At 33.6% G+C, this 22,272-nt stretch overlaps 1 protein-coding gene across 3 annotated transcripts in view; it reads left to right on the top strand.

Moving 5' to 3' along the window:
• Positions 1–22,272, top strand: part of LOC145252679 (uncharacterized) — a 166,674-nt gene that overhangs the window by 126,263 nt on the left and 18,139 nt on the right. The window contains exons 16-19 of one of the 3 annotated variants that reach the window (XM_080112498.1): positions 4,570–4,866; positions 5,866–6,162; positions 16,485–16,781; positions 21,944–22,240. In XM_080112498.1, the coding sequence (XP_079968624.1) occupies positions 4,570–4,866; positions 5,866–6,162; positions 16,485–16,781; positions 21,944–22,240 (1,188 nt within the window). The remainder of the gene's footprint in view (positions 1–4,569; positions 4,867–5,865; positions 6,163–16,484; positions 16,782–21,943; positions 22,241–22,272) is intronic. The other 2 variants (XM_080112499.1, XM_080112500.1) reach the window with 2 other exon arrangements.

The following is a 22,272-nucleotide window of genomic DNA, read 5'->3' as shown; positions in this document are numbered from 1 at the left end:
TTTGCAGCAAGGAACATATAAATGAAAAGTTTGAGAATACACCTTTAAAATTTTACAATACCCTCAATATTTTTTTACAACACGCAAAAAGAAAAGCTCTAAAAATGTACTGTAACCGGAATCAAGACAGCCTCCAAAATAGCAGAAAATTAATCCTGCCCACTAACAGTAATAATAGTGCCATTGACAAAAATCTAAACAAAATCGGCATCCAAATATCACAATTAAAGATCTAACCCTAACTCTGTATCTAACACTAATACTAAAACCAAACCTAGAGTATACTCCATACCCTGCCTTGATTGCGGCAAAATATACGTAGGAGAAACGCAATGCGATCTTAATAAGATATGATATGAACACAAAAGTGATGTGAAAATAATAATACACTTAATGCTATTTTCTGTCACATTTTGGAGAATGATTACCAGTTTGACTTTAATAATGCGACTCTCCCAAAACACATACACAATAAAGCATACATTGTTTAATTGAATATACTCTCATTCGCCGAAGAGATTTCTCCCCTATTCATCCTTCTGTACCACTTAATGATTTGTTAATGTAATAAAGTTCCTCTGTATCTTTGTTTTTTATCTTCTTAACTTATTCTTGCTTGATCCTCTTAACTGGTTAAAGTTTTTTATCGGGATAGGTTTGCCGTACTATTGAAAATTTATTTTCAGCTTAATTTTATACTTTATATATAAATATGTGTGTGTGTCTATATATATATATATATATATATATATATATATATATATACATCTGCGGAATTATAACTAAGGCAATCAACTAGCGTCTATGCAATGTTCATGGCTTTTGCTCATCCAAACACTCTAAGATTGTCATTTGTACTTGCCTAAATTCAGCGTTTAATAGTTCATGGCAATTGTTTGGTGGCCCTGAGGTAGAAACTCAACAAATGAAGCAAAATGTGGCTTTGTGACTGGGTTTGAATCTCATGACCGGCAGGAATTGTTACCCTACACTGATGATTGCGTAAGCATGAAACACTAGTGTCTGTAGGTAAAAATGAAAAATTATTATTTAATTATAATTATAGACATGTATGTATGTAGTTCTGAATTTTTGAGATGAGGGCTGATTGTTTGATCGGAAAAAACAACCTGGACTCGATTCTCAGCGACACTCTCCGCTCTAACCAGTTTCCATCCGGTTCTCGAGAACTCAACGGCTCGACTCTCTCAAACATCTTAACTCCCGGCCTTATATTATCTCATTTATGCAAATTAATGTGCAATCGAACCTGATGATTCGTTGCCTTCTCGTCTCCCATCGCTCAGGTTTTGAGTTTGCACATGCAGCCCACCTCTGTGACTGCAGTCACACTCAACTTTCACTACACGCCCCCCTGATATCATGATCATAAACTGGGTAGGGAAGTAGTATCCGTCTTTGTTAGACACAGCTAGTGCTCGACACTCCGCTAGACACAGCTAGCGCTCGACACTCCGCTAGACACAGCTAGCCCTCACTACTCCGCTAGACACAGTTAGCGCTCACTACTCTCCGACAAAGACAGATACTACTTAGAAAAAGTGGGGCTACACAGCTAGACACAGAAATTAATTTTTAAATTCCTCATTTAAAAACGACTTTACATACAAGTCGACTAAATCGCAGTACAATTTTTTTTAACAGCGACTACTTTTTTTTTTACAAGTCATCCAAATCATATTTTAAGTTCTTTTAACAGCGATGACTTTTTTCAAACAATAAAATCCGACTCGAATTGTACTTTTATAAAATAAATCTATCGTTAAAAACGACACCCTTTTTCCTTGTAAGCACAAGATTTAATTTTAAATTCTGCATTGAAATAGGACTTCTATACATACAACAACGATGACTTTTTTTCTTTTCAACAGGATTTCCCTCTAAATTCCTCGTTGAAAAACGACGACTTTTAATACACACAGGTGGTCCGAATCAAATCTTTAAGTTCTGTTAACAGCGATGACTTTTTCTTTTTTTTTAACAAATATAAGCGAATTTCATTCCAAATTCCACGTTTAAAAACGACGACTTTAATACAAACAAGTAGACCGAACTGCATTCCAAGACGTTCATTTGACGACGATAGTTAAAGAAATACAACGAATCCTACTGGGATTAACAAACAAAAAGACAAAAAAAGTTCGACTCACTTCATATCTTCAACCTTCGCAGTTTGACAGGACTCATTCAATTCTCTCTTCGACAACGCTTTTCAATTTTTAACGTGACTTTTAATTTTTCAAGTTCGACACAAATCATTTAAAATTTCCCATTTCATCTCGGCCGCATTGGTTCCATATTTAACGCCAAAATAGCTTCTAATCGAAAAAAAAAAGCCTGTACTCGATTTTCAGCGACACTCTCCGCTCTAACCAGGTTCCATCCAGTTCTCGAGAACTCAACGGCTCGACTCTCTCAAACATCTTAACTCCCGGCCTTATATTATCTCATTTATGCAAATTAATGCGCAATCGAACCTGATGATTCGTCGCCTTCTCGTCTCCCATCGCTCAGGTTTTGAGTTCGCACATGCAGCCCACCTCCGTGACTGCAGTCACACTCAATTTTTACTACACTTGTTTTAATTGGACTATTGTTCTCATCTTGAGTGTTATCTATGCAGCGTTTTGTCAGGCATGCTGGTTGCTATTTTGGAAAAGAAAAGAGAAAATTTACTGGCTTCGTAGATAGTTTTGTATTTTTGGAGTTGCTTTTGTTTTTGTTTTTTCGCCATGGTTTTGTAAAGGTGAAGAGAGCATTACATGGGCTCTGAAAAACCTGGAGCAAACACCAGAGGACAATACCCGAAAACTTGACACAGTTTGCACACCATACATAACGGGCCTGTCCAAAAAATATTTTTGCATATTACATCAGAACAGTTTTCAAGAGTGACTCTACTCCCAAAAAACACCTAGTATGAGTGAAGCTCCTGAACCAAAGTTTCATAACAAGGTCAAAATAATTGACAGGAATGCAAGATGGAGAGTTAGGTGACTTAAATAATCGGTACATATGCTAAAAAAGAAAAATTACTAAGCAGACCGAACATAGATATCAGCAGTATATAGGAACCTCTAATTATAAATAAAAATAAAAATTGTACAAGCTCTCCTTAAAATTTCAACAGTAAAAGGAAGATAATTCCCTGTCAAACTTTATTAAAGTTGCCTCCTTTTGTCAACCAAATTTTTTTACACATACGAAACCACGGTGAAAAAAACAAAAACAACTCCAAGAATACGGAATCATCTACAGAACCAGTAACTTTTCTCCTTTTTTCCGAGATGATAACTAACATGCCTGACGAAGGTCGAAGGCTACACCGACCGAAACGGTGCACAAATAACATTCAAGGTGAGAACAATAGTCCCATCAAAACAAGTAATATATATTTGTATATAATTAAATATATTTAAAGAGTATGATATTTTTACATCCCTATATTAATATAAACTCGATTTCTCCTTCCCCAAAGGCATTATAGTAATAGAAACTCAGGCGTCACACATATATACAAAATAGTTACGCTACCTGCCAGTACCTGATGCATGTTTTCTGAAATGATCATTCAGTTTCATTACTATTCATAAATTCTAACAATATTACGATCAAATTGACTCCCCCACACAAGTCATGCTACAGGCGGTAGGAGGATAGATTACTTATTACAATGTACATCTACTATTCCAACGTTTACGGGTAAAAATATTTCATAGCTGTCACAATTCAGAAACAACAGCTAATATTTCATTTGTCAATTCGTATAGTAAACATCCATTGAAAACTCATTAATTAGGTTTCGCTTCTAATTCAAACAACAGTTTCATTGATTACCACGTGTGATAACAATATATCATTCGATTAAAAACATTATGAAATGCCTATTTTCTTAGCTTACGAACCAGTTCACAAATCAGACCAAATTTACCTGAGTCTAGAAGGATTTCTGCTAAAGAGTCCAGAATTTCAGTATTTAAAAATATTTCTTTGTAAACATTTTAAGCTTCTTTGGTAGTGGTGATCGGGAGGATTCTCGTTTTTAAAACGGAAATTCTGGTGCTAGCATTTTTATTTTTCATTAACAAATTTCATTTTTAACTTTTTTCTTTTTAACACCGAAAATTAAGTGTGGGCACTTTCGTTTTTCTTCAGACAATTACGTTTTTTAATATATATAAAAGTGGGAGGGGGAAATTAATACTTCATTTTTTTCAATTTTTAAGATTGTTTTAAATTAAAGGTGAGATTTCAATTAAAATTTCAATTATTTAATGGAATTAATTGGTTTGAAATAGGAATAAAATATTGGGACCAACTCTTAACTATATTAAATTTCTAGTACATGAAAACACAAAAGAAAAACATATCAATAAAATAAGAAAAAAAAAACACTTGGCGATTAAACAAGAATATTTAATATATATTTTTAGTTAGCATTCTTTTTATATCTTCCCCGGGCAACACCGCCAGACTGGTACTGCCAGTTATAAATATTTGTAAAAAATATTTTGTTTAATGCACAGAATTCATTTTTTATTCTTTCAGATATTTATCATTCTGCAAATAGAACAGATCTTATGGAAGGTGATCCCATAGAACTGCGCTGTAGTTTCCCTGCTATTTCGAAATTCAATGATTTAATGTGGCATGATCTAAAAAATTCCATTACACTTCGATGTCCGTATCAAACAATTTGCGAGCAGTATCCTGGTTTCATCGTTTCAAGGCGTGGTTTTAACATCACTCTCATCATAGAACATGTAAGATCTAACCAAAGCACATGGATATGTACGTCTACTACTTCCTACCGTTATCACAGATCAATCAACTTTAACGTCGGTAGTAAGTAAATACCATTATATTTCTTTTTTTTTTTCGGAATAAACGAATGTCAATAAATATTTTTGACGAATGATAAACATTTTATAATTTAAATAAAACTACAAAATAGACAAATGTTAGTAGTGTGAGTTTCATATTAGTTAAGATCAGATACGACATTTAATCATTTAAAGCAGAGCTGATTAACATTTGTTAATAAATCCAATTGCCTGCCAATTGCTAAACAGCATGAAGCTTGGATAGAAAATTGTTGCTGTAAAGTAATTAGTTTTTAATCTTGTTATTTTTTTATTATTTTAATCTTATTTATTTTGCTATACTTAAAAAAAAGATCAAAAATTTCCTCAGGTCATAAGATCATAAGAGTGATAGTCCCAAAATAAATCCTTGAGGCACATCAGCATTTATTTTATGTACTCATCAACAATCATTTTTCTAAATCTATCCAAGAGAAAGGATTTGCCAGTTATTCCATAACCAGCAAATCTGTGATAAAACACTTTGAGCAAAATCCTATTCAAGGATTTTCATATGTAAATCGATATTGCTCTATAAATTAAGCCCTTATCAAAGTTTTCTTATGCGATCAGCATTTAATCTTACAAGATGACATCCGTATTGCTTGTCTACACTGAAATAGTGCTTACAAATTATATTAAATATGAAACAAAAACATGTTTTGACACAATAAAATAAGAAAAGAACAAAATTACTTGACAATTCAACAAGAATATTAATAATATTTTCTTTTAGTTAACATTCTTTTATATCTTCTCGGGCAATGCCAGCAAACGGGATTTCTGCTTAAGGGTAAGACTCTAGAACGAATGGTTTCAGTATTGTCAAATATTTCTTCCTAAACATTTTAAGTTTTCTTTGGTGGTGGTTAATATTCTTTTATATTTTCCTGGGCAAAACCAGCAAACAGGCACTACCAGTTATGAATATTTGGTAAAAATGTTTCATTTAATGCATGGAATTTATTTCATTTTCTTTCAGATATTTATCATTCTGTAAATGCAACAGAATTTGTAGAAGGTGATGCCGTAAAACTGAGCTGTAATTTTCCTGCTGTTTCGAAATTCAATAGTTTAATGTGGTTCAACAGGAAAACACACATTAGAATTCGATGTAAGAATAAAACAACTTGTGAGCAGCGTCCTGGTTTCATCGTTTCAAGAAGTGGTTATAACATCACTCTCATCATAAAACATATAAACTCTGACCAAGACAAATGGATATGTACGTCTTTTCCTTCTTACAAGTTTCACAGAATTTTTGCATTTTCTGTACATAGTAAGTAAATATCAATATATTTCATTTTTATTTCTGAATGAAATATTTTTGACTGAAGATAATTTGTAATTGTGTGACAGTTTCATATTATTTAAGATTACTCCTTCTTTAATGGTTTAAAACAGGAATGGTTGATAAAATCTAAGCCCATGGCAATTTGCTAAACAGCATGAAGCTTGAATAGAAAATTATTCAGGCAATGCACTTATTTTTTCTGTTATTTCTTAATTTTAATATTATTTATTTTGCTATGCTTTAAAGAAATGTTAAAATTTCACCAGTCCAAATTTCGAATGCCTTAAGTGGAAACTTCGGAGCTCTTTTCTTGTTTCCAGGAATAAAAAATAATGGTTTTAATTTTTTGAATCCTTGCAAAATGAGAACCTTGAAATACCTATCTTGGTTACTCGTTGTATCATTCCACTTTCATACATACCTTGTCTAGGAGCAAGAGACTAGTAGCAGATGCACCAGCCTAAATATGACAACAATACTTCATACATGGGCGAATAGTGGCCTTATAGAGATACAGGATACTTTCGGGCATTAGTAGCTTTTTAGCACGATAGAGAGAGCCTACCTTCTTCGCAGCGGTCCTGGCAATGCTCTCAATGTAATTGTTCCAACTCATGTTTCCTGTGAACGTTAGGTCAAGGAGTTTAAAAGAAGTACTTTTAGATAGTTTAGTCTTGGCAGCATTTAATGTAACCATCCATTTTTGTCCTCATTCCACTACAGATTGGAGGTCATCCTCTAGTGTTTCTGCCATTTCCTCAGATATGTATTCATTTGTTTTCTTGTCGTGCTTGTTATAGAGCATGGTGTCATCAGCATATATATCCATCTCAGAGGCAATTTTGTCAGGGAGGTCATTTATGAATATTAGGAATAATAAAGGTCCAAGGATAGACCCCTAAGGCACTCTTGCATTTATATCATATTGTTTAGATGTACAACCGTCGAGGACAACCTGAATTTTTCTCTTATCCAAGAAGGATTTAATTATGTTAAGTATTCGTCCAGTGATATCGTATGATCTAATTTTCCTGAGAAGCCCTTCATGCCATACCCTGTCAAAAAACTTAGATATATCTAGAGCTACTGCTTTATCCTCCCCTGCTTTGTCCAATGAATGGTATATACGTTCAGAGATTACAGTTAGGATATCTGCTGTGGAACGGGTTTTTTAAATCCATATTGTTGGTTGGCCAGAAATTTTGTATCCATGAGGTGATGGACTAGAGCTTGGTTAATTATGGACTCAAATATTTTGGTGAAAAGTGGGAGGAGGCTAATGGGGTGATAATTTAATGGGTTAGTTCTTTCGCCAGAATTCTTGAATACTGGTACCACAGAAGCAGTTTTCCAGCAGTCAGGAAAGCAAGATTCATTAAGGCATTTGTTGTAAAGTTTGAAGAGAACTGGAGCTACTTCAGTGGATCACTTTTTAATAGCCAGAATGAGATCAGGCCGACATGTTTTTGAAGTGTCAAGGTTTTTTATGATAGCATGCACCTGAGAAAGGGTGATTTTCTAATCGTCTAATGTGGCGTCTGTCTGCAAAGGAAAGTCAGGGAGGGGGTGGTTTGCAGGTTTCAGTGTGGAGTTGGAGGCAAACCGACTGGCGAGCATGTTAGCCTTCTCGGTTGCTGAGCAAGCAGCCTCATGATTGTTGATTAGTGGGGGAATTATTGATTGCCCATTATTTACTACAATGTTGTAGATTTTTTTAGAAATCATGGGATCCTAATTTTTGTGCTTCGATGCATTTTTTGGTTGTTTCAGTAAATTCTCTCTTAGCCATCACTATTTCTTTCTTACAGTTACTTCTAGCTTCTATATACTTCTGTGTGTTTGAACTGGACTTATGTCGGTTAAATCTGTGGTAGCATGCTGTCTTTGCACAATGGCAGTTGTACAAGTAGAAGTAAACCATTGAGGAGAGTGGGGCTTGCTATAAATGTGCATCCAGTATCCACTAGAACTGTGCATGGTAGTCCATTGATGCAAACAGTGACAACTGGCAATACACCATTCAGAACAAAGGGATCCAAAGCAACGACTGGGGCTTTTCCTCACTTAATTGCTAGTACACATAGCATACACACTGCCTGACAAATGCATTAGGATGACGCACTCGATGAACAAAAGAATGAGGACCAACAAATCTTCCATCATGAAATCGCTCATTTTTTTTTAAATCAAATCGATTTTCTGCTCTAGCTAAGCTACCCCCCCCCCTCAACAGAGTACTGAGAGGAAGCTTCACATGCCTCCCCACAATGACTTAGTCCACAATACATTGTAGTCTACATTAAACTGTAAAAAACCTACATTTGATTTTATAAAATTATCAATTCATTTATTCATTTAATTGGCAAAGAATAAATGCACAAACGATTGTCATTTTTAAGGGGAAAAAGTCATTAAGAATTTAGGGGCTATGTAAAAAGAGAAACTATACAGGGAAAACATTGTGGCAGTCCGACCAGCATCTGTCCAAGGCCGCCTTGAATCCCTGTAGTCTGAACTAATTTATGACCTCTTCGGGTAGCTGGTGCCATAGAGATGCTACTTGAATCGAGAATGCTGCTTGGTGTCGAAGCCTCCAGAACCGTTGAAGGTAGATTTTTTTGCATGCCCACAGGGCCTGAAATTCAGGGTAGAGGTGAAGAATAGGTCCCTGTCCAGACCGCACTGTCCTCGAAAGATGTTGTAGGCAAGGATGACTTCACCTTGATGCCTCCTGCGCTTACAGGGGCCCAATGACTGAACACTGTGACGCACCACTTGTTGCACTGCATATATCAGAAAGGCAGCCGCTCACTTGGACCCAGAAGGTGCGGTCAGCAAGAAAGGCACCAACCCACTTCACGACCTCAGGTTAAACCCATACACCCAGAGTTTGATGAGAAGTAGATGATGATTTACAAAGTTGAAATGTCCTCAGTGTCTCTCTTGTCCATGATTCGCCATGACCAGAAGGTTCGTTAGGCAAGAGTGAGTGAAACATGTCAGTAGTTTACAGGGTTTTCTCTGTTACCCTTCTTGAAGATGGGCCAGATTGTAGTAGTACACGAGTCATTGGGAATGATGCCGGTAGTCAGAAACAGGTTAAAAAGGCACATGAGGGAGGTAGAAATGAAAACAGTGGGCTCTTTGGGGATTCGGGGGCGGACACTGTCAGGGCCGAGATTCGTTGTTGCATCAAGTGATCTGAGGACTCGCTCAATGTCTTCTCTAGCAAATTTGTGGCATTGTTGGGATGTGGCGGTCAAACGGTGGTAGTTCTCTGCCATCATCTCTTCTGAAGATAGTTGAGAAGGTCGCTACGAAAATGGCAGATTACTCAGTAGGGTCTTTAACAGTCGCTTGATCTGTCTTCAATTTGACAATCTGGTTGTTTAGGCAGACATTTCGTTGGACATGAGTAAAGAATGCTTTTGCATTTCAGTTAGCGTCATTGGCTATATGCTCTTCGAACTTCAAGAATTTTTTTAAAATTCAATTTATAACATTATATAATCAATTCTTAATGCTGCAATATTTTCAGTTATAAATTATATTTTTTACTAGAATATCTTACCCTTTTCTTTTCCAGTTTTAACAACTAGTCCTTTACTTTTTCATGTTTAAGCTTAACCATATTACTTTTCATGCTCGCATTTTTCTTTTGTAATATTAAATGCATATACATTATAGATAATAGGTATAAAAGAAAATAACACATCCTTGACCTTCGCATGGCATTCTGTAAATAAATGTAGATCGAGTTGCTCGGTTTTTTCATTGGCAAGATTTATGCTTTTAATATAAGGTACGTTAGGGTCTGCCAAACGATTGTTAAAAACGGTGCGCGTGATCCCATGACGTCAGACTTGTGTTAACTATACAAAGTAGGGAAAAGCAGAAGCGACTTAATGATTTTATAAAACCGTTGTTTAATTTTTTAAACTGCTATTAATAATTAATCTTCGTTATAATTTTGTTAGGTTTTAAGATTTACACAGTTTAACGATTAATATTATAACCATTTGTATATTAAATATGAACTAAGGTTTTACTAAACTGTTCATTTTGTTAATTACAGGTTTCCATACTTTTATTTGGTAAAAAGGGACAAACTATATATGAGAGTGGTCTATAAAATGTTTATTATTTGCCCAATAATATTTTTAAATCGGTTTTAATCTGGTGATAAAATAACTAGCAAGAGTAATATTTATATTATAACTTCATTTAAAAAAAAATTAAACATAATTAATTAAAAATCTATGTTGCAACGGAACATTTTTAAATAATGGAATATTTATCATTTTAATCTTTTAAAAATCAATTAATTTTTAGGAAGTTTCCTTTTCTTCGCAATTCGACTGATAATAGTATATATTGATTAGAAAAAAACGTTATTAAAAAAAAATACATAATAATATTAAATTTATATCAATTTTTTAATTGCATCTTCAAGGTAAGTTTTTGTTCAATATGTGTATTTAAACTTAAAAAAAATAAATATTGTGCTTGCAGTTCGTCAGAGCATTCTCCATTAAAATACTTGCAGAACAGGCAGAGGGATGCAACATTTCGTCGATGGGACGGAGGCTGAAGCTTAGATGACAGTTCAGGGCCTATCAGGTTTGCGACTCTCTTTTGAACCTTGTCAAGGAGCGAGAGACTAGTAGCAGATGCACCAGCCCAAATATAACAGCAATACTCCATACATGGGCAAATGGTGGCCTTATAGAGGTACAGGATACTTTCGGGTGTTAGTAGTTTTCTAGCACGGTAGAGAGAGCCTACCTTCCTCGCAGCGGCCCTGGCAATGCTTTCAATGTAATTGTTCCCACTCATGTTTCCTGTGAACTTTAGACCAAGGAGCTTGAAAGATGTACTCTCAGATAAAGAGTCGTTGGCCATTGCTATTGGTGGTAGAGAAGGTTTCTTGTAATTATTGAAGGAAACTAGTTTAGTCTTGGTGGCATTAAACGTGACCATCCATTTTCCCATTCCACTACAGATTGGAGGTCATCCTCTAGTGTTTCTGCCATTTCTTTAGATATGTGCTCATTTATTTTCCTGTCGTGCCTGAAGATAAAAGATCAATAAATAAAATAAACTTATTTAAAACAAAAAAAGAATAGTTATTTGCAAATTTACCTGTAAAGTCCAAAGTTTAAAACCTTTTTTTTTTAAACCACATATTTCACGCACAATGCTTGAAGGCTCAAGCGTATGTGTTGTTTTTACGTTTTATAGACCTTTTATCCATTAATATTTCAAAACAAGAAGAAAGACAAGAAACACCGGCTTGCTAACACCGGTTAATGCTTACATAATGGCGGTCTTTTCAAATGGTTGCTTAAAAAATTCTTTTATTTAAAAAATACATGGAATATAAAATATAAATATGGACAAATTTTCATAAATGAAGAATGGAAGCATCCATTTATTAGTATTTTATATAGGTAAGTGATTCTTTTGAATTTATATATATTTATTATATTTAGATTAAGTTAAAATTCGTTGCATTTTGTGAAATCTTTTTTAAAGAAAACCGATTTAAAAAAATCTTGCATATTTTTCGATAAAACCTTTTATTATTTTAAAGTTTGGTCTTTGCTCCTTTTATTGAAAAAAATAATAAGGGTTTAAATTACATTATTCATATTGTTATAAGCTTCGAAAGATAGCGACTCTAATTAATCACTCCTTTTTTGATGGTGACTTCGACACTCCTAATACATCGGTAAACACCGTATGTTTTTCGAGCTGAATAAACATGTTACATGAAAGAAAAACACTAAAAAATTATCCATTTTGGTAGAAAAGTAACTTATCTTGCTTTTGATAACATTTATTTGTTATATATTTGTTTTTTGACATATTTTTCGAATCTATATGTACAGTAATACAAACCCCATTTATTTGTTATATATTTGTTTTTTTGACATATTTTTCGAATCTATGTGTACAGTAATACAAACCCCGTTTATTTGTTATATATTTGTTTTTTGACATATTTTTCGAATCTATGTGTACAGTAATACAAACCCAAACTTTTTATTGAACAAACGATAGATATTTTTTTACAGTTATATTATTTTTTGGTAGGGTTTTTAATTTTTAAATATGAAAAAAAAACAAAAAAAAACGGTTGTTTTCACCAACCGATAGGGAAAATGATGTTTAAAGAAAAAGGGCGGAAAAATAAAAAAGATTTATTTATTAATGTAGGATACACTTGTGGGGGGGGATATTTTCTGATTGCCTCAGTCTAGACAGATTTCTTCTTCACTGACTGCCAACAGGAGAGATCATCGTCCTAAATTTTCAATTATTAGGTTGATTATTATAATTTTTTTTTAAAATAAAAATATCAATCTAGAGTGCCTCATTTTGGGGAGCTTTAGTAGAGAGTAAATAATATAATTTTTTTTTTTAATTATTATTGTTGGTTTGTTTTTTAATAAAATACCAACAATTAATAATAAATATAAATCCAAATAGTGCTTTTAATAGTTTTATTTAAAAAGATTGTAAATATAATAAATGCACTCTCTATAAAAATTCAATCTGGGTGGCGAATAAATAATATAATACGTTATTATTATTATTATTATTATTATTATTATCATCATCATCATCATCATCATCATGAAGTCGACTGGGGTCCTTATTCCATACTTCGTCCGATAGGACTATAAATCCTTTATACCTCCAGCCAATCGATACGTCTGCTTTGGTTGTAATCTTACCAACTAAGAATGAGAGACCTCACCGGAAGTCACATGACTTCCTCAGTTTCCATTGGAAATGATTATAAGATCTTTCCACTGAAACACGGCTCCCATTATGCAACATCCCCTTTCATCTCATTTTTTTTCAAGATATCTTTATACAAGTTATTTTCCATGATTGTCTCTTATTTGAGCCTGTTCATGCGTATACTCACTTTTATTCTTTCATTTGTCACTCGTTTAATTTATAAAGTTATAAACCGGGGGAATTACCATTTAATATTTCTTTTGTATGTGTGTGTGTGTTTGGTTAGCCATCTTTTACCATATACATATTGAACATTTTGCCCCCACGACGTAAATACCCCCGACAAATCTGACAAGCAGCTAAATCCCACCCTTACACAGTGGAGATCCTTAGATGTAGGAGAGGTTTCTACTTCAGTAGCTTCTTCCCCAGAACCGCTAAACTTTGGAATTCTATTCCGGGTCCCTGCTTCCCCAACTTTACTGACATGCAGAAGTTCAAGTATAACGTGAACCGACATCTTGCTGCCCAACTCCCTACATCATGAGCTTATGTCCTTGATAGTAGCCCCCTACACCAAAGTGGCAATGTGCCTTATTTGGGGTGAAAATGTAAAAAAAAAAAACAAAAAAAAAAACTATTGTTTTTTTAAATATATATCCAGAAACAACACTTTCTAACTCTCAAACCCACTGGTTCATTCAATCATATCCCGTTGAAATTTTATTTTCATCATTTTCTTCTTCTTTCTTTGATTCTTCCTTCTTCTTTTCCTTTTCTCTCTCTGATTTATTCTATTTCCCCCTCTTTAACAACATATGCCCCCGTTTGACTCACTGATTGGGCAAGCCACTTATTTTCTTGGCAAACGGTGAAAAAATTGAATTAGAAGACAGTTGCTAACAGGACATCTTAGCGTTAAGATGGTTTAAATATGTCGAAGCTACCTGGCATATTTTCTTGCGGTCTCAGGCAAGGAAGACGAGACTAAAAATCTTATTGTAGGCACTCAACAACTCTGTCTTAACTAATACATAAAAATTAGTTGTAAATTCTAGTTACAGCAGAGGGATGTGAATATTTTAATTATCTCAAAAAAGATAATTATGGAACAAGAATCGAAAATTAGCCTCAATAAGTTTTTCTAAGCTACTTGAAAAAAAAAAAACAAACGATTATTAAATTTTGCCGGAACCGGGAAATTTATCCTTTCTAATCTACTTTATGGGAATACTATTAAAAATGCGTGAATTTGTAGTAGTCAAAATTGTTACAGTCACAGGCAGGAGCTAGATCTCGCAGCTTGAGATTTGAAATCCATTTTCTTCCTGGCTTATCCAACCGGACGCCAGCTCTCAATCATATGACCGAGTGCATAAAAGGCGAAATCGGTAACTCTTACTCTCTTTCTCCCTGACTTTCGCTGGCCGCAGACATTCGCCTGGGCCCTTGGCCCCAGGCTAACGTGAATGCAACAAGCCAACATGGCGACCTTAAAACACCCACTTATTTCCACGTGCGCTACCCACACGAACTTTCTTCATCATGCTACAGAACTGGTCTCGTCGATACACCGACACACACTCATCACAGCATGTAAACACATTGAAGACTTTGCTCTTTCTTTCTCCTTTAACCAGCCTCCTTCGTCCCTACAACTACTGGCTACAACAAGTGTATAAAGAAGTATTCTCTCATTCAACAATATTAAATCTATCTTTACACATAAGAACATTCCCAGCTATTAACCCCGTTTCTCTTATGTACACGCTACTAATGAAGATGACAAATAAAGTTGATTTTGAACATGGAATGAAACTCCATTTTGTTGTCCTTTATTCTATAAATTATTCACTTGTTTTTGCACAATAAGTGCAAGGAATGTTTGGTTAATTCTGTTAATTTTCTTCTCTAGTAGAGGAAAAAGGAATTATTCACTTTGGTGAGTGTACTATTCTCAAGCTAAAACATGTTTAAAAAAGAAAAGAGAGATTCCCTTAAAAAAAGAATATGATAAAAATGCTTTTCAAGGGAGGATACTATTAAAGAACTCTTCTAGAAAAAAATATAAAAAAGATTTAATTTAAACTCTGAATAGTTTGCCATCTAGTAAGTGAACTCACTTTCTATTTCTATCCTTTTGAAAATTGTTACTTTATAAGAACCAATTCCTTGTAAGCCTGATGGATATATCTTGGGGCAGCCAGCGAGTCACTAAACTCTTTTCTATAATCTCCTTTGCTCGGATTATAAAAAACTATTTCTCCCAAATTGGTCTTTTTTCTCTTCTTCCTTGCGTGTTTCTTTATTTTTATGAAGGTTGTCAAGTTAACATGCTATGCGAAAATGCCCTTTGTCAAACATAACGAAAATAATTTTTGCAATCCGGAGTCAACTTGCCTTTCACTATCTTTATTCCACAAAGCTCCCATTATTTCACTATGGAAGAAATGGGTGGTGATCTTAAATGCCTACATCAGTCCGCGCCAAGATACGAAAACATATCAATTATAACTACATTATTTCTTCAGACTCAAAGATTCGAAATCCTCCTGCTCTCTGTTATGTGTATCCAAAGGACTCCTTTTGTGTGATTACTACAAGTCTGTGTCGGGTCTCGACACAGAATAAAAATTTTTTTAGACACTAACCCTTCATATATAGCCCAAACTAGTGTGATTAAATGCTTTAAAATGTCTTTAAGTTAAATGCCTTAAAAACTGATTTTGTGCACCTTGCAGTATCTAATAATAATAAAGAAAAGAAAAAATGGCTACTGTTATTTATACACTAATTATCTTGTGACATAACAAGATTTCTCATTATTTCATATGCAAATAAGATAATGCTCGTTTAAATAAAAAGTCTAGTTTTCAGAAACTCAATATTAATACTTACTACCATTGGATTAAAAAAAATTATTGGGATGCTCTTTTCTTAGCTCACCAACCACTTCAAATATCAGAAGCAAATTACCTCAGTCCAGAATTTCTGACAAAGACACCAGAACCAATCGTTTCGGTATTTGAAAATATTTCTTCATAACTATAGGCTTCTCTGGTAGTGGTGATATCGGGGGATTCTCATTTTTAATGCGGAAATTCTTGTGTTGATATTTTCGTTTTTCATTAACGAATTTCATTTTCAACTTTTTTTTTTTGCTTTGTTATACGGAAAATCTTTCGTTTTTCTTCAGCCAAAGAGGGGATGAAGATTAATACCTCATATTGTTCAATTTTTAGCATTGCTTTTATTAAAGAGGGAGGTATCAATTACAATTTCAGTTATTTAATAGACTAAAATAGGAATTAGATTTTGGGCCATCGCGCTAAAATAATGTCCACAAATTATATCAAATGTTTCTAGTACATGTAAACATAAAACAAAAACATATTTTTTCTCACATAAAAAAAACACACTTAGTGATTAAACAAGAATATTTGATATATTCTTTTTATATCTTCCCCGGGCAACACCGCCAGACTGGTACTGCCAGTTATAAATATTTGTAAAAAATATTTTGTTTAATGCACAGAATTCATTTTTTATTCTTTCAGATATTTATCGTTCTGCAAATAGAACAGATCTTATGGAAGGTGATCCCATAGAACTGCGCTGTAGTTTCCCTGCTATTTCGAAATTCAATGATTTAATGTGGCATGATCTAAAAAATTCCATTACACTTCGATGTCCGTATCAAACAATTTGCGAGCAGTATCCTGGTTTCATCGTTTCAAGGCGTGGTTTTAACATCACTCTCATCATAGAACATGTAAGATCTAACCAAAGCACATGGATATGTACGTCTACTACTTCCTACCGTTATCACAGATCAATCAACTTTAACGTCTATAGTAAGTAAATACCATTATATTTCTTTTTTTTTTTTTTTTTTTCTGAATAAAGCAATGTCAATAAATATTTTGGACGAGAGATAAATTCTTTTAGAATTTAAATAAAACTGCAAAATTTACAAATGTTAGTTGCGTGAGAGTTTCGTATTTAGATTCAACATTTAATCAAATCAGTTAAAGTAGAGCTTTGTTAAGAAATCCAAGTGGCTGGCAATTACTAAATAGTATGAAGCTTGGATAAAGATGGTTACCGTAAAGTAATTAGTTTTTAATCTCGTTATTTGTAAATTTTAATCTTATTTATTTTACTATGCTTAAAAGAAATATAAAAATTTCCGCCGTTCATAGGATCATAAGAGTGATGGTCTTAAAATAGATATTTGCGACACGTCAGCATTCATTTTATGTGTTTATAATCTCTACCAATCCACAATTATTTATATAAATCTATCCGAGAGAAAGAATTCAATAGTAGTAAAGCCATAGGACGTTATTCCATAACTAGAAAATCTGTGACGCAACACTTTGAGCAACACCCTATCGAAGAATTTTCATATATCAAGGGATATTTCTCTAGAAATAAAGCCCCTCTCAAATTTTTCCTATAAAATTAGCAGTTGATCTTGCAGGACGATATTTGTATTGCTTGTCACTAAATATGTTTGTTATATTTCAACTACCGATAGAATTATAACATGTTTATACTTTGAGTCGCTCCATACGTCTACTCTGGTTAAAATCTTGCCGGCTAAGAGTGAGAGACCCCGATGGAAGTGACCTTTGACCTTTAAGATCTTTCCACTGAAAACACAACTCCCATTATGTAACACTCCCCCTTCCATCTTATTATTTTTTTTTTCAGAACAGTTATTTTCCACTGAACACGATCATTCTTATGTTCATCCCTTCATTCGTCACCCGTTTAATTCTATAAACCGGTGAATCACATAAACTTCCATTTACTATTTCCTTTTGTGTGCGTGTTTGTTATGCTGGCCATTTAACATTCTTTTACTATATACGTACCCAATGTTTGGAAATTCTAATGTTTTCCAAGATAAATCCAGAAAAGAGTCTTTTTAACTCTCAACCCCACTAGTTCATTCAATAACATCTGGGGCCGGCGTAACATACCTTTCACTATCCTTAATCCAAGGACCATCAGCATATCATTCATACGTCTATTATTTTCCAGGAGAGGAAAAGGGGTACAACAGAGAACACATGTGGCTCAGGTATAATATTTAGAACGGGTATACATTTTTCGTTTCTTCACCTATCTTGCCCGTATCTGCATACTAGTTTAAAAACTGACGACATGAATAAGTGATCTGAAGATACGTTTCAGAATATGCATGGATTAAATAATCTATAATTGTATTCTATTTTCTTGATCTCTGCCCTATCTAATACTACACCCATCAGCAGTTAAAAATAATTTTGGGAAATAATATTCTGTTTATAATATTCATAACGATGTTATCTCTCTCTCTCTCTCTCTCTCTCTCTCTCTCTCTCTCTATATATATATATATATATATATATATATATATATATATATATATATATATATACTAGCAGGACTCGTTAACCGGCGTTGCCCAGTGGAATCATGCTCCTCTCCTTTTGTAGAAAAATTAAAATACGGTTGTTGCTGTTGTTGTTGCCCAACACTCAACCTCCTCATGTTAAAAACTGCTTTCGGAATAGACACCCCAACCTCCGCATGTTAAGAACGGCTTTCAGAATGGTCACCGACAACATCCTAATGTTAAGAATGGCTTTTGGAATAGACATCCCATTTTGGTAGCAGGGTGACTGTCCAAATATTTGCCACAAATTTAATCTTGATAATCGCTGTCAAGATTTCCACACGCAATACTATGAATCAACAAAGAAATTTGGGGGTGATAGTGTCGGTTAGATTTAATTAGATTTGTTCAAAACTACTTGTATCCTCCAAATATAAATGAGATTTTCTGAATCAGCATAGTGGAAAACCTAGAGAAATAGTCATTTTAAAGAAAAGTGTATAGGTGGATCTAAGGTAATGATTTATCTTAAAAAAATAATTGGTATTTAATCAAACAGCCCCCTTGTAAAAACAATAAAGTACAGTTGCTGTTTTTGTTGTTGTTGTTACGCAACTTCCAACCTCCTCATGTTAAGAATGGATTTCGGAATGGACACTCCCCAACCACCTCTGTCACCTGCAACATTCCCAAGTTAAGAATGCTCTTGGGATAGATACCCCATCCTGTGAGTAGGGAATGGAGAGTTGTCAGAATATTTGCTTCATATTTAACCTTGATAATCGTAGTTAGGATCCCGAGGCTCAAATACTAAGCAACAAAAGGAAAAAAATCGCTGTGTTAAAGGAAAGTGTTTCTTTAATTTGTCCATAATAAAATACATGCATACGATATTGGGTCATCAACTGAATTCTAAGCAGCTAATGCAGGAAATGCAAAGTAAACAATGGTAACCTTAAATAAAAAATGTTATAATCCAGAGTTGTTTTGTTTGTTTGTTTTTTTTTTTAATGGATGTTAATCTGTGCATAAGTATCGAAAAAATGTAAATAAAGAAAACAGTACGAAGAAGGAAAAACAAAGCTAAACCAAAGAAAAAAATAGCACCACTGTCGGCTTCCTCAGTATAATCGTAAGCGAAAAAAGAAAAAAATCAATGATATCCGTAAATTGTCTGTATTTTTTTCACGGATTTTTTAGTAAGAGGCTAGTTAAGCGTAAATGTGACGGTATAAGTACGTAACTTTATGATTATGAGCGTTTAATAATTTTGTATTTGGTTAAATATTCATAAAACTATTGTTTCGTCTAGAGAGAGCGGCCATATTTGTAAAGGTCTGACCTGTTCGTTTTTTATGTAAGAAGGTGCTTATTCTGGAATAATAGATTATTATATTATCAGCCAATGAGAATAGCTAGAATATTATAAAGAGAAATTATTTTTTTAATTGGGACGTGGAAAAATAATTGTATGTCTATGAGTGTATGATTCAGTTAAGAAGAGTGTCAGACTGCCAGGGCAATATAGATATAGTGTAAGTGTGATCCCTCCCCCACATATCTTCCCGATCTTGACTGTGGGCAGTGGGATGACTTTAGTTTTAGAGGGAAAAAGTAGGAACTACTTCCCCTAAAGATATTGACGATCATGATGATGTTTCTCCTAGGATGTAATGTCGGATTTTATTATAACGAATAAATGTGTATAAAACGGCGTTCTAAAGTTACATGAGATGGTAGATATAATGAATTTGTATGTGGCATCTGTTATTGCAAACCTACGGTAATTTGGTTCAGAGTGGAATTTCTGCAATATCTATGTATGTATATATATATATATAGCCAGAGATGTCTCGTGTCGCGGGGTTCGAATTGTTCGACTGGTAGTAATCGTGACACCCTGCACTGAAGAATCCCGAAAGGATGAAACACTAGTGTCTGTAGGTATTTAATTATTATAGTAAAAAAATAATTATATATATATGTGTGTGTGTGTGTGTGTGTGTGTGTGTGTGTGTGTGTGTGTGTGTGTGTGTGATCATTAATAAAAAATGACATATCTAAAACACATAATTATCATGGTTGCAGGAGATTTATAGACGACCTTACATGTATAAATGATAATGAGGTATTAAAAAAATAAATTTGATTTATCCTAAGGAGTTATAATTAAACTGTGAACATAAAGGAACAAACACTACATTCCTGGATTTAAATATAAAAAATGAGGATGGAATATTTATTTATAATAAAATGTTCGATAAAAGGAACTCCTTCCCTTTAAAATAGTTCGTATGCCACATAAAACTAGGTTAGTGTTTTTTGTTTATTTTTTTATTGTTTTATTGTTATATATAATAGTTTTAAAACTAACAAAAACAATAGAAAATAAACAAATAAATGAATTAAATAAACATGAATATACATAAACGATCACACATATATGTATGTATATATATATATATATATATATATATATATATATGTATATATATGTGCATATATGTATGTACACATATATATATTTATATATAAACTAACAATAAAAAAAACTCTAACCTAGTTTTAAAACAGATCCTTTGTCCGATAAATGCATGCCCATTGGCTGATAGGAAGGGCGCGGTGGATACTAGAAAGCTGATTGGCTAACTAAAATCTCAATAGAAGAGGAGCATATAAAAACGATAAACAGCCACAGAATTTGCGCATAAGCCTGAAGAATCCTAGAGTGGATGAAACGCGGAATATTCAGTGTAGCTTAATCGCCATATATATATATATATATATATATATATATATATATATATATATATATATATATATATATATATATATATATATATCGTCTTTAATGGATCATCTGTGTTTGTCATCTCTTTGCTATTGCCGTTATTTCTTTGACTTTCTACTTTCTTAGTTGTATGGTCGATTGATGCATTCACCTTTCGACCCTCTGTAACGGGAAGAATGTTACCAACGTGACGCCATAGCATACAATTAATTACCTATGCATGTTTAAGTAACGTTTAAAAGGTTATCAGACAGGGTGAGTGCGTGTACGTGTGAGATACAGCACGGGGAGGAGGTTTGACCAACGCTAATACACAAGTACACGATTTCACAGTTATTTTTCACATTAAAATACATTACTAATATGGAGAAACACATAGAATTGTTTTTCCGTCGATATCTCTAAATTGTACACGTTCTTATCTTCATTGTCTTTGCTATTTTGTTGTTGTTGCTGTTATTGTTTTCTAGAAAAATGGCAATATAAATATCATTCGATGTAAAATTATTATTCGGATAGCTTTTTTCTTAACTTACTGACTACTTCACAAATCGGCACAAAATTACGTCTAGAAGGATTTCTTATTAATAATATTTTCTTTTAGTTAACATTCTTTTATATCTTCTCGGGCAATGCCAGCAAACGGGATTTCTGTTTAAGGGAAAGACTCCAGAACGAATGGTTTCAGTATTGTCAAATATTTCTTCCTAAACATTTTAACTGTTTTTGGTGGTGGTTAATATTCTTTTATATTTTCCCAGCAAACGGGCCCTGCCAGTTATGAATATTCGGTAAAAATGTTTCATTTAATGCATGGAATTTATTTCATTTTCTTTCAGATATTTATCATTCTGTAAATGCAACAGAATTTGTAGAAGGTAATGCCGTAAAACTGAGCTGTAATTTTCCTGCTGTTTCGAAATTCAATAGTTTAATGTGGTTCAACAGGAAAACACACATTAGAATTCGATGTAAGAATAAAACAACTTGTGAACAGCGTCCTGGTTTCATCGTTTCAAGAAGTGGTTATAACATCACTCTCATCATAAAACATGTAAACTCTGACCAAGACAAATGGATATGTGCGTCCACTCATTCTAAGAGGTTTCGCAGAATTTTAGCATTTTATGTACATAGTAAGTAAATATCAATATATCTTATTTTTTAT

Source organism: Euprymna scolopes, chromosome 29 (assembly GCF_053919585.1).
Source record: "Euprymna scolopes isolate OS-2025 chromosome 29, ASM5391958v1, whole genome shotgun sequence".
In the NCBI taxonomy this organism is placed as follows: Eukaryota; Metazoa; Mollusca; class Cephalopoda; order Sepiida; family Sepiolidae; genus Euprymna; species Euprymna scolopes.
The sequence above is the reverse complement of the archived record's forward strand: the minus strand, read 5'-3'. Positions and strand labels throughout refer to the sequence as shown.